A 10,960-nucleotide genomic window follows, 5' to 3' on the forward strand; every position below is an offset into this window, starting at 1 on the left:
ATGTCATATCCCAATGAAACTCTTAAAATGATATTTTATTTCTTAAATAAATAAGATTTATATCTGGTACTATATGTCACAAATTTAATCATTGTAGATGCATGCTTTGTAGGTTTGGTATCTTTAGAGCTCCTTGTTGATAATAAAGCCACTAAGTGTTCACACTTGCTCCTTTCAGCAAAATGAAATAATTTCATAGGACTAGGGCTTGCTCTATGTTAATGTTTCTTGTTTGTTTCATTTCTTAGTGCCTCAGATATTGTGTACCATTTTAAGGTCTGTGACTTAATCACAGAGTCACTCAAACGCACAGATGACCTACAGGCATGCCAGGCACTGCTGCAGTTTCTGGTTACTCTAGTCAATAAAAACGGGTATGTTATAGAAAATTAATATTATAATTATATATTTCCTTAATATTTACAGCTTAGTAGCTAGTTTTCTTGTTTGTGTTATAAATATGAATGAAAAGTTGAGTAAATCTAAGATTCATTCTAGACAATCCACAATTAATAGAGACTGAATTGAATTCATAAATCAAAATTTCCTATTAACAGAAAACGAGAACCTCTGCACAATGAAAAACTTGCCAAGGTGGTCATTTCCAAAATGAGTTCATTCTTGGATGATATGGTAAGTTAATTACCTTCTACCCAGCTTACTAATAATTACTAATTAATTATAACTGAAATCAAAGATATTTTAACTCCACTTTTATTTGGCACAAGTGTTCAATTATCACAATTAACATGCAGCTAAACATGAACAGGACTAGATCAATGGAGGAGACTAGATTAATTGACTCGGCAAACTCTCACAATTCATTGTCTTAAGTTTCCTGAAAAGCACAATAAAGATTAGCACATTCTCCAAAGCATGGTATTCTCACAATGCTAGTGTTATATTTTTATCAAAACTCGTATTTCACACGGAGAAGCCGTCTCTGGTGTATCAAGCACTTCGGTGCATCAGACAAAAGTTTTCGATCTCAGGTTGAGCCATTTTGTCGGTAGCTGGACCTCGAGTCATGGACTCGGGTAACAGATTGGTTGTCTCTGGTTCCTCGGAGCTCTGGAGAATCAGGTTAGACAACTTCTGAATCCTGGTCCAGGTTTTGTTACGATACTTTATGAACATTAACTTATAGCCCTCTAGTACTGATAGACGGAGTACGGACTGGTGACGGAATTCATTCTGTCCCGTCAGTGTCGCATGAAACATCTTCTGATTCTCACGTTTTAGGGCATTCTCTGAAATTAAGGAGAAAAAAGGTGCAATTACTCACAGTAGGAAATTTATGAATTATGGATAAATTAAAGTTGGTAGTTTTGTTTAAGGATAAATAATAATACATGTAATGTTGGTTATATGACTGCAATTATCAAAATGTACATCAAAAGATTGTAAAACTGCCTTGGTGGTTCTTTAGTTACTCAAGTAGCATTAATTTTTTAACTGTTAAATATGTTTTGAATTCAGAATCTCATCAGCAATGAAACTTGTTGAACCATTGTTTTATTTCAGAGTATGGAAAATTTCTAGTTTATTACTGAAAAGAAAAAGACAAGTAAAGAAACTGAAATTTATGTTTATACTTCATATAAATCAATGTCCTAATATTTAATATGAAAAGTAACTTTCTGTTGGTAATTTATTTTTTTTTTTTTATAAACAAATTATAATTTTTCTTATTGATATATCTGCCCTACCTAGTAGCTGAATTCTGTGATTAGCCTCATCATAAACACACAGTAGTGACTTTAGTTTGGAGGCTGTCACTAGGGTGTCCATTTTGGCCATGTTCTTGATCAGCTGACTGTGTATGTTTCCTCGTGGGGGACAGAACCAGGACTGAGCCATCCTGAAATCTGCTCCTGTATAAGTAGCTCTCAAAGTCACTCACCCAGGCTCACCTTAGTACAAATCTTCACACAGGGGACCTAAGGTCAGGGCTAAAAGGAAGTCATTAAAATTTTAATTCAGGCCCCGAAAGAACCCCTGCAAAGGACCAACAAAGGGGCAATCAGAAATTTTTGTTCAGTTTTTGTAAAGCACTCAAAATAAACAGATTTGTGATAGTCTTTGTATGAGGCCATTTAACCCCTGAGGATAATTGGTGTAATTAACACCACCCTGAGTTTCCAAGAATTGGAGTCATTGGTAGGGGATTTACAGGTAAGATGTTTGTTCACCTGTAATCCCCCAGCCAGGGATCAACAGGTAAACAAAGGCCAGGCCACAGGTGAGACTACAGTCATTGGCTGACCGTCTGCCATTATTGTACATCAGGGGAGACAAACTGTGTATTGTTCTGTCACTTATATCCACAGGATCCTGCTAATGGAAATTTATGGGGGGCTTGCTAGTATTCAAAGGGATTTTTATAGCTGTCATAAATTAATTAACAACACTGTGTAAGCATTTTAAGTTAATTTCATCCACTTTAAAATTTGTGGGTTTGATTGGCAGTTATTGACAATGTGACATTTGATATTTACTAAGGAGAAATAAACAATGCTTAATTAAAACAAGAATTATTTAAAAATCAATTTTTTTTAATAAAAAGGAAGATTTGTGTAAAAAGAATAAACAATGTTCAATATATAAAAATAAACTTGATTTAAAAAGAACATTTTCAAGATAAAAGAAATTAGAGGGAGTTTTAATCTGATTATTTTTATCTGTTTGAATCGGTTAATTAAATATTTTATATTTAAATTTACATCCATTGAAGTTTTATCTTATAATTCCTATAAAAACAACTTATTTCATCAATCAGTAAATGACATTAAAAACTTTACTTGTTTGCGAAACAAAGTGTATAGATTTTTATGCAGAGTACTTTTCAATCAGCGAAACTCAAAATTCATCAATATTGCTAATGTTAAATGTACTTTTATCTACTTTTTATAATAATACTTCAGACATTAATATAAATGTCAATAAAATGTCTTCCTTTGATAGGACAGTCACAGGAATTAAAAATGACAGCTTTTGTAGTTAAAATTACTCACACTGTATTGGATATGTAATGGTAATTTTTTCGGTTATTAATTAAGCCTTATTGTTGATTCCTGTACATACACTAACAAAGAAAGAATTGAGGATTGTTTTAAGTTGGTAGCTGTATGTTGTATATGTGTGTGAATTTCCTTTCAGTGTATCTCCTGTGGAGTAGCCTACTGTGAGAATCTATGCAAGGAAAACCGAAAAAAGAAAACTTTTCTTCTGGAGCAAGGAGTGGTGATCATTCTAAAGAAGTGAGTCAGATTTAACAGCATATTTAAAACTCTTGATTCTAACCATCTTTTGAAAGCACAAAGATTCAGAAAAAATGTGTAAAAAATTTATGTATCTTAATTGATACAACTAAAGACTACCAAGTCACTGATGATTACTCTGTTATTAGAGCTATTAAACAACAGAAGCTTGGCACTGAAACGTACAGGAAATGTGAGAGATTCCTCAACAGTCTCGTGATCCAGGTCCCAACGTCTAGCTCTATCAACAGTAAACCAATCCACCTACAGCGGTCTGCTTACCCCCAACAAAAGTAAGTAAAGATACTCCCAACAAACATAAGTAAACCACCTACAGCAGTTCCCCTACCCCCAACAAAAGTAAGTAAAGACACCCAACTAGGCCAGGTTACCAAAAATATAGTTGGTGTGTTTATCTGTAGGGAATTATCCATCCAACTTAAAGACCCAATTTTTTTACGGTAGGGTTACCTGAGGAGGGGGAGTGGTCAAAGTAACAGTGGTGTTATTTACCTGGAGACCCCCAATACCCAAGATGTCAAAAATCTGTGTATACGTAGCATTACACAGGAAGTCTGTGTTTGGTAATCAGGGTCAACATTACGTGTTTTGTGTCTGGTAACTACGTAAATTCATTATTTTTATATAAATTTATTTGTAAACTAAACGCATTCATCGTAATCACGGTAATGTTTTGAAGGAAAAAAATAATGATACATATACATGTATATCGTTTTAGAAAATGGTTTCCTTACATAAAAGAAAAAATCACGTGTAAAAACTACAAATCAATAAAATTTATCTTTTTTAATCTTCAATAAAAGAAATCACTTGATTAAAAAAGTCTGAATATTGAAATTAAAAACAAAATATTAATCCACCTATCCGTCGTGCATGTGAACATGCATTTACCGCGATCGGAATGTTTTATTTTTTTTCTGGCCAACAATGTTGTCCAAAATATTCCATATTTTTTATTCTTTGTGTATTAACAAAAATTTTTGTTTGAAAGATTTCTTTTCAGAATCGATCACTTTTATTTATCTTCACATGTTCATTACGTATATATACAGACGTTAAAGGAAATTCGAGCATTAATTCTGACATCAATTTCTGTACAACATCGTGCGGATTGTAGCCACAGTACAAAATAAAACATCTTTCAAAAACTATGCTATGCCGCTTGTAGAGCTGAATATTTTTCTTATATCCCATTTCTTAAAAAATAATTTAAATCGTCGGACTTCCAATTACAGAAAATAGAGCCTGTTTCTGTGAACGCGGTCTTTTTTCTACAGATACCGTGGACGATATAAACACTTACAAGTAACAAACAGCAGTGAAGATAGGAAAGAAATATTTTATTATTTCAATGTTTTAATAATCTACTTTCAATTATTTTTTGAAATAAAATTCAAACATATTGGAATTTACTAACCCGCGTGTATACTATGCGGGTACATGAAAGCGTTTGACGCGTGACCAGGTAATTGTTTTCAAAACATGCAAACTAAGATTATCAGGAAGCACAGGTAGTTGTTCTGTCAATCAAATCAGAAGCTATTGTTTTTTTTTAATAATTGACAGGCGGTAATTTATTGATCTTGAATCAGGTAGATTTTGGGGGCGTTAACATAAAATTGGGTGTTAAACTCATCACGTTACCCCAAACGCTGTAATAATCCATGTAAACAAGGAGAGTGAATCCTTGATAAATGATTGATTAGCTTTGATTATATTCATGTATTGTTACTTTGTTCTGACAAGGAATGAGCATGTTGTTCATTTGTTAATTGTTTCCAGGTTGGTTCCCATTATAACTTGGGCCCAGAACAAGCGTAATGTGATCCTAGCGGTGCGAGTCGCCCTGGCAGGGGATGCTCCGGTCAAAGTCAACCAAAACAGCTTCTTCTTCAGGTAAGGCTCAAAGCATCACGTACTACAGTAAAACTCACTTAGTATGAACACAGATAGTGCGAATTCAAAGATATAGTGAGTTTATCTTGGATCCCCAGCTATATAAATTTAACGGATTCCATATACAGATATAACAAATTATAGATATGGCGAAGTTATTTCCTAGGTCCCAGTAGCTTTGTTGTAACCTAGTTTTACTGTAGTATACAATTATCACTATTATCACAGACATTCTGAATTTAAAATTGATCTTTTTCACTATAACTGTATGGGGGATGTATATGTTCCAACACCATTTCTTTATTGTTTCTATGCTTTATACAGGACGGTTGTGGATGATACACTGTATGAAGCTAAGTATGAGCTGTTTGGTAGAATTCAGCCGGATGCCTGTCATGTGTCAGTCAAACGTTCAGAAGTCCTCGTCAAACTGAGGAAGGAGGAGTCAGGAAGCTGGCCTCGCCTACTGAAAGTCAAAACAAAGGTACGATGTACAGTACATGTACACATGCTGATTAGTGGGTCTACTTTTAGTGCTAAATACACTTAAACTTTAGTATCTCAAACTCCAATATCTCAAATACCATGGATATGTCAAAGTGATTTGGAAGTCCCAACCACATATTCTTGAAGTATTTTACCCTCAATATCTCAAATCCTCGAATATCTTGAAGAATTTTCTTAGCCCCATAAGGTTAGAGATAATGAAGTTTGACTGTATATTATGCCTGTTATATTCAGCAATTGTTTAATGTATTACACAGAAAAAAACCCACACATACTTATTTAGTAGTTAATATAAAAACACAATAAAGAAATGACAAATTCCTGCTGTATTTTCAGTTCCCCAACATCAGCCTTGACTATGATAAGTTTGCCTGTAGTTCCTCTGAGGAAGACGTCTCTGATGACAACAATCCGTTTGTTCTGAAGAAACGTATGTATTAAAAAATTGAGAAACTTTTGGAGATTGTTTGTATTTGGAAACTTAATGCTGACTTGTATGTACATGTACTAATGTCCAATATTTCTGTTGACAGGGAAGGTAAAGAAATTTCCCAAAGACCTGAAGAGGCCTACTAAAGGTTTGACTGTGGGAGAGGTGTATCAGGAGAGTGAGGAGGAGGACAGCGAAGATGAGGAGGGAGATGACAGCGGGGAGAGGACCCTAGGACTAGCTGATGACATTGACCCTTACGACATGTTCGGAAACATGTCCTGATGACCACAACTCGTGTTGTGTGTTCAGTCATCAGTGTTGATGTGACCAGCAGTACAGCCTTGGACAACCTGCAGATCCTAGGATGAAGGAAGGCTGATAGGATCAAAGGAAGGATCATGGAGGATCTCTACTCCTACTAAAAATTGTGTTCATGACTCGCAGAGACTGCCTTTCTGGTGCTGAAATCATGTGATTTATTTTACTCACTCCAGCTTTGTAGGTCATGTAGGTCACTTAAACTTGGAACATAAGAATTACAATAGAGAGACTAGAGTTATATTTTTTATAAGAATATTTTTTATGAATCATGTTTTTCATCTTTTCCATTATTAAGGGCAGGTAGCCTTTTTAGTAAAACAAACTTCATAACAAACCAAACATATCCATTTGTTAATCTACTACTTTATTGTTTGCTTGTTAATTTCAGTTAATATGTATTCCTGTAAATATGTTTAAATAGATCAGAAGTTTAAAGCATTTTTGAATGAAAGTTTCTTTTAAAGAAGGTAAAACATTTTTTCTCTGTTTTTATTATCCTTATCACATTATATCAGTTAAACAATATACTACTCCAAGTCTATATAATTCTCTTTAATATAGAGGATGTATATATACCAGTAGATAAAGATTTTAGTTTAGGACTCAGTCCATAAAGATAAATTTTAGTTCATCACATGTCTACACCATTTTTAAAGAAAAAAATAAGCTTTCTGAGAGTATAGCATAAGCATTTCTAGTTCCCTACCTGCAAGTGTAATCTGGTTCCCATTAAAAATTGAAAAATGCACAGCGGTAATTTTGTCAAAAATCAAAGAAGCAGAACAAAATGTGAGCTTGATCTATAACTCATCAAGGTAAACTCGCATACCAAAATCAGCTCAGTATCTAATTGCGCTTAGAAAAGAAATTGCAGAAAACTAATTGGGACAGACTGAGAAAAGTCCAATCCACACTTTGCAAGAGTTATGTTCCTTTGCTGTGTCAACCAAAAGAGAAAGCAATGGCATTTCTCCTCTAAATGCTTCCAAACGTTTGGGTTGCTCTGATAAATCCACTGTGTTTTATTTTTGTTCTTTTGATATATGGGTATCCCCATCTTGGAGGCAATCATTATACAAGATGCAAAGAATTTTGATTAGTTAGATGACAAAGTTACAAACCAGAAAACTATAAAGGCTATTGTGAGGATTCTTTGGGTTTTTCCCCAAAATTGGTGGCCAAGGGACATAATTTTAGAACAACATGGATTCAACTATTGTCTCCTCTGGTTTCTGATGGGGACTAAAAAGGGCCCCTAACGGCAAGTGTAATCTTGTTTTCATGAAATTTAAAAATGCTATTATCACATCTTAATGCAAATGATTTACAATTCATTAAGATAGAATAACATGTCGATGATCAGCCCAATATTTGCATGTTTTTAGTGGAAAAATGTGGAAATCCAAGTGAACAATAGGTGTTTGTAAAACACTCATGCCCCCCTCCCCCCCCAAATTGTAATTTTTCCAAAGTCCAAAAGGACATAACTCTGTCAAAAATGGCATGATTGTACCCAAAACAGAACTTGACCAAGATATTTATCTTATAAGTCTGTATATTAAATTTCATTTCAGTATGTGCAACCTCTGCAAAGAAAATGAAAGGAAACTGCAAATAATTGGAATTTTTTCTAAGTCAAAGGGGCATAACTCTGTCAAAAATGGTGTCATCATACCCAAAACAGAACTTGCCTAGATATTCATGTGATATACCTGTATACGAAATTTTATTTCAGTATGTACAACAGTTGCGAAGATAATGAATGGAAACTAAGTGGACCGACAGCCAGCAGCAAAGCAATATGCCCTCCCCTCTTCGAAGGGGGGCATAAAAATTTAGTTCCCATTAAAGTGGATCAAAATCCATTGAAGCAAAACAAAATTCAAACTTTATATGTAATTCATCTAGGTACACTCACATGCCATAAAGCAATTATAACATAAACAAATCAGGAAATCCCAGTGGGACAGACAGGGAGAACACCTGAGTCCCCTCCTCTTCTACTGGTAGGGGTCTTATTAACAGTAGGGGTACTGGTACTGGTAGGGGTCTAATTAACAGTAGGGGTACTGGTACTGGTTCTAATTAACAGCAAAACTTTATTATTGGATTTTAAAATTACTGTAGAGAAAGAGATCTTATATCACTTGCTGTTATTTAAAAAAAAATAAAATGGACTGTCTTTTTCATCATTCATAGGTATAGTACAATTAGACTACACCCTCTGAGTAAGAATCGTGTAAAATATTAAAGAGAAATACCAGTAAAGGAGTGTATTGGGAAAAAAGTACATCCAAGTCATGGAATATTGTACCTGTTTTTAGTTGATATTCAGCGTTTTAGTTGTATATATTTCCTCCAAGTACAGGATTGTTTGTATTTACATAAATATTAAAACCATGTTAACAGTTGAATGCTGCTTTTTATTCTTTAAAATTCTTATAAAAGTTGCAGTGTAGCTGCTTTGTACAAATAACCGATATAACCCATTGCCTTCTGGTACAGATTTTGTCTCATATGATGAAACCTTGGGTTAGAACTTTACTCATTTTTGCCTACACACAGAGAGCAGTCGCTATTCATAAATCAATTTTATTTCTTGAATATAATTCAGATGGTCATTTTTGCAAATTCATGAAAATAACTGTTGGGTTTTGCAACTGTTCAAGATGAAATCAGAAAAAGGAAAAAATTCATTCTTCACTTTTAAAACTTTTGACTATGACGACGTCAACATGGCTAATTTTCCTTGATGTATACACATATAGTTCATTCTTGTTGAGGTTTTAAAATCGTCTTGTTGCAATCCTTCAATTGAGGTTGAAGTTGGTAAACTTCCTCTATAACTTCCGGTGGAAGTTCACAGCTGACCTGTAAGGAGGTCAGACGGAGGGCTCTTTGACCGAGGAATTTCAGAGCGCGACCCAGAGCGGGGGTGAAGGGCATCTTAAGGATGACGGTGTCCAGTGTGTTCTTAAAGAAGGCTGCTGATTTATTTAGGGGACGGAAACAGCTGGCAGGGTTCTCCATGGACAGATAACTCACTGGCATACCTCGCTTTAGGATGTTCTCAATCTTCTCTACAAAACACTCTGGCTCGAAAATCAAGTTCATTTGAAGGTCGGTAAATTTTGGTCTCAGTTCTTGCCAAACTCTTTCTGTGGTCATATTGTCGTATTCCCCATACCTGTCCTCCCGGTTGCTTACTATGGTGAGCGTCTTCAAGGGCAGTCGGTTGTCGCTTGCAAGTTCTCTTAGAACGTCATCGGAAAATGTGCAATGGAATATTTTCAATGATTTGAGATTACGACACTTGCGGACAAAGTTTAGCAACCCAACATGGGACACACGATAGCAATAAATATGACTTGTAATGTTAAGATTCTCTAGCTTGGGATGGCATATTGCTAGTTGTTCCAGAAGCTCGTCCGTATAAGAAATTAGCAGCTCACTTAAATCTACCGTTCTAAGAGAAAATGGTGAAAATTCTAATGTTCTATGTGCAAAACCAAACATGGTGAACAACCCTTCTATGAATTCTGCTCCGCTGTAAAAAAGAGGATTTTCTCCGGTAAATTTGACTGTTAGGGATTCGAGTTTTCCCCTCTCTAGGTTTGCAAATCCATGAAAAATCTGTAGAGCCATATTCCGGTTTTCCGTAGAACTTTGGTCAACACTAATCACTACGTGTCTGAAATGACCTCCATGATTTTCCAGGCAGGGTTGGTGCCAGTGTTCTTTAGCAGCATCCTTGATAACGAAGTGAAATTCTCGCCAAAATTCCGGATAATGGAAAGCATTGCGCCAGTTCTTACACACGGTGGAAGCCCGCACTTTCTCCCCTGGTCCGAGGTAGGAGAATATTTCCAGAAGAATATCGGCCGGTAGTGAATCCCATTGTCCTGTGGCCATACTGGTAGCTAAAAATAAACAATGTTTTAGCTTCAGAAAATGAATCTCATTTGACGTATAATCTATCGGCCAGCATGCCTCATCTTGGGTCGGGTTTCATTGTTACTCCCAGACAGCGGGGTTAATTACATCACTCAAGGTGCGCGTGTTTTATTGATACCTACCTTCAGATTGCCCGAAAGTTGTCCTAAACCCAAGGAAGATATCCCCCAGCCCCACCCGGTCAAAGAGGCCACCCATTCGTCCACTCAGCCCTAACCAGTCAAGGAGGGCATTCAAGCCCAGCCAGTGGAGGAAGGCTAACATTTTATGATCAGTCTGTGCACGAGTCGCCGAAGCTCATTAAGAAGGTATGACGCCGAAGCTCATATATCGCGGAAGCGCTGTCCTATAATTATTACACTGACCTCTTCCGGAGAATCAGGAAATTATCTTGACCGTCACTGGTCACTGCCCGCGGAGGTCACTCGGTCAAATAGGTCAGCTGTCTTGACCTAATCTTATAATGTGAAGTAATTAGAGATGCTGAAAAAAAATCATTTGTTTGAATGATCGATAATTTCAACCAAATAATAAATTAACGTATGTAAGAAAAATAAACTTTAATTTA

The 10,960-nt window shown here is 35.6% G+C and overlaps 3 protein-coding genes across 4 annotated transcripts in view; 1 reads left to right on the top strand and 2 right to left on the bottom strand.

Annotated features, from left to right (window-relative positions):
- LOC134273751 (uncharacterized) overlaps window positions 1-8,852 on the top strand; it is a 44,412-nt gene extending 35,560 nt beyond the window's left edge. For both annotated transcript variants that reach the window (XM_062755969.1, XM_062755970.1), the window contains 8 exons: window positions 249-374; window positions 558-633; window positions 3,160-3,260; window positions 3,410-3,553; window positions 5,064-5,177; window positions 5,502-5,661; window positions 6,021-6,114; window positions 6,218-8,852. In XM_062755969.1, the coding sequence (XP_062611953.1) occupies window positions 249-374; window positions 558-633; window positions 3,160-3,260; window positions 3,410-3,553; window positions 5,064-5,177; window positions 5,502-5,661; window positions 6,021-6,114; window positions 6,218-6,399 (997 nt within the window). In that variant the 3' untranslated portion in view covers window positions 6,400-8,852. The remainder of the gene's footprint in view (window positions 1-248; window positions 375-557; window positions 634-3,159; window positions 3,261-3,409; window positions 3,554-5,063; window positions 5,178-5,501; window positions 5,662-6,020; window positions 6,115-6,217) is intronic.
- Window positions 713-2,047, bottom strand: LOC134273752 (uncharacterized). Its single transcript, XM_062755971.1, has 2 exons — window positions 1,710-2,047; window positions 713-1,250 (listed from the first exon to the last, which is right to left on the bottom strand). The coding sequence occupies exons 1-2, from the start codon at window positions 1,858-1,860 to the stop codon at window positions 952-954; spliced, it is 450 nt and encodes a 149-aa protein (XP_062611955.1). The 5' UTR covers window positions 1,861-2,047; the 3' UTR covers window positions 713-951.
- Window positions 8,853-8,958: 106 nt separating the features above from the next.
- On the bottom strand, window positions 8,959-10,652 carry LOC134273741 (F-box/LRR-repeat protein 21-like). The gene is made up of 2 exons (XM_062755950.1): window positions 10,515-10,652; window positions 8,959-10,358 (listed from the first exon to the last, which is right to left on the bottom strand). The coding sequence occupies exons 1-2, from the start codon at window positions 10,588-10,590 to the stop codon at window positions 9,208-9,210; spliced, it is 1,227 nt and encodes a 408-aa protein (XP_062611934.1). The 5' UTR covers window positions 10,591-10,652; the 3' UTR covers window positions 8,959-9,207.
- Window positions 10,653-10,960: the final 308 nt, after the last annotated feature.

This window comes from Saccostrea cucullata, unplaced genomic scaffold (assembly GCF_032062105.1).
Source record: "Saccostrea cucullata isolate Sc308-1 unplaced genomic scaffold, CSIRO_AGI_Scuc_v1 ctg134, whole genome shotgun sequence".
In the NCBI taxonomy this organism is placed as follows: domain Eukaryota; kingdom Metazoa; phylum Mollusca; class Bivalvia; order Ostreida; family Ostreidae; genus Saccostrea; species Saccostrea cuccullata.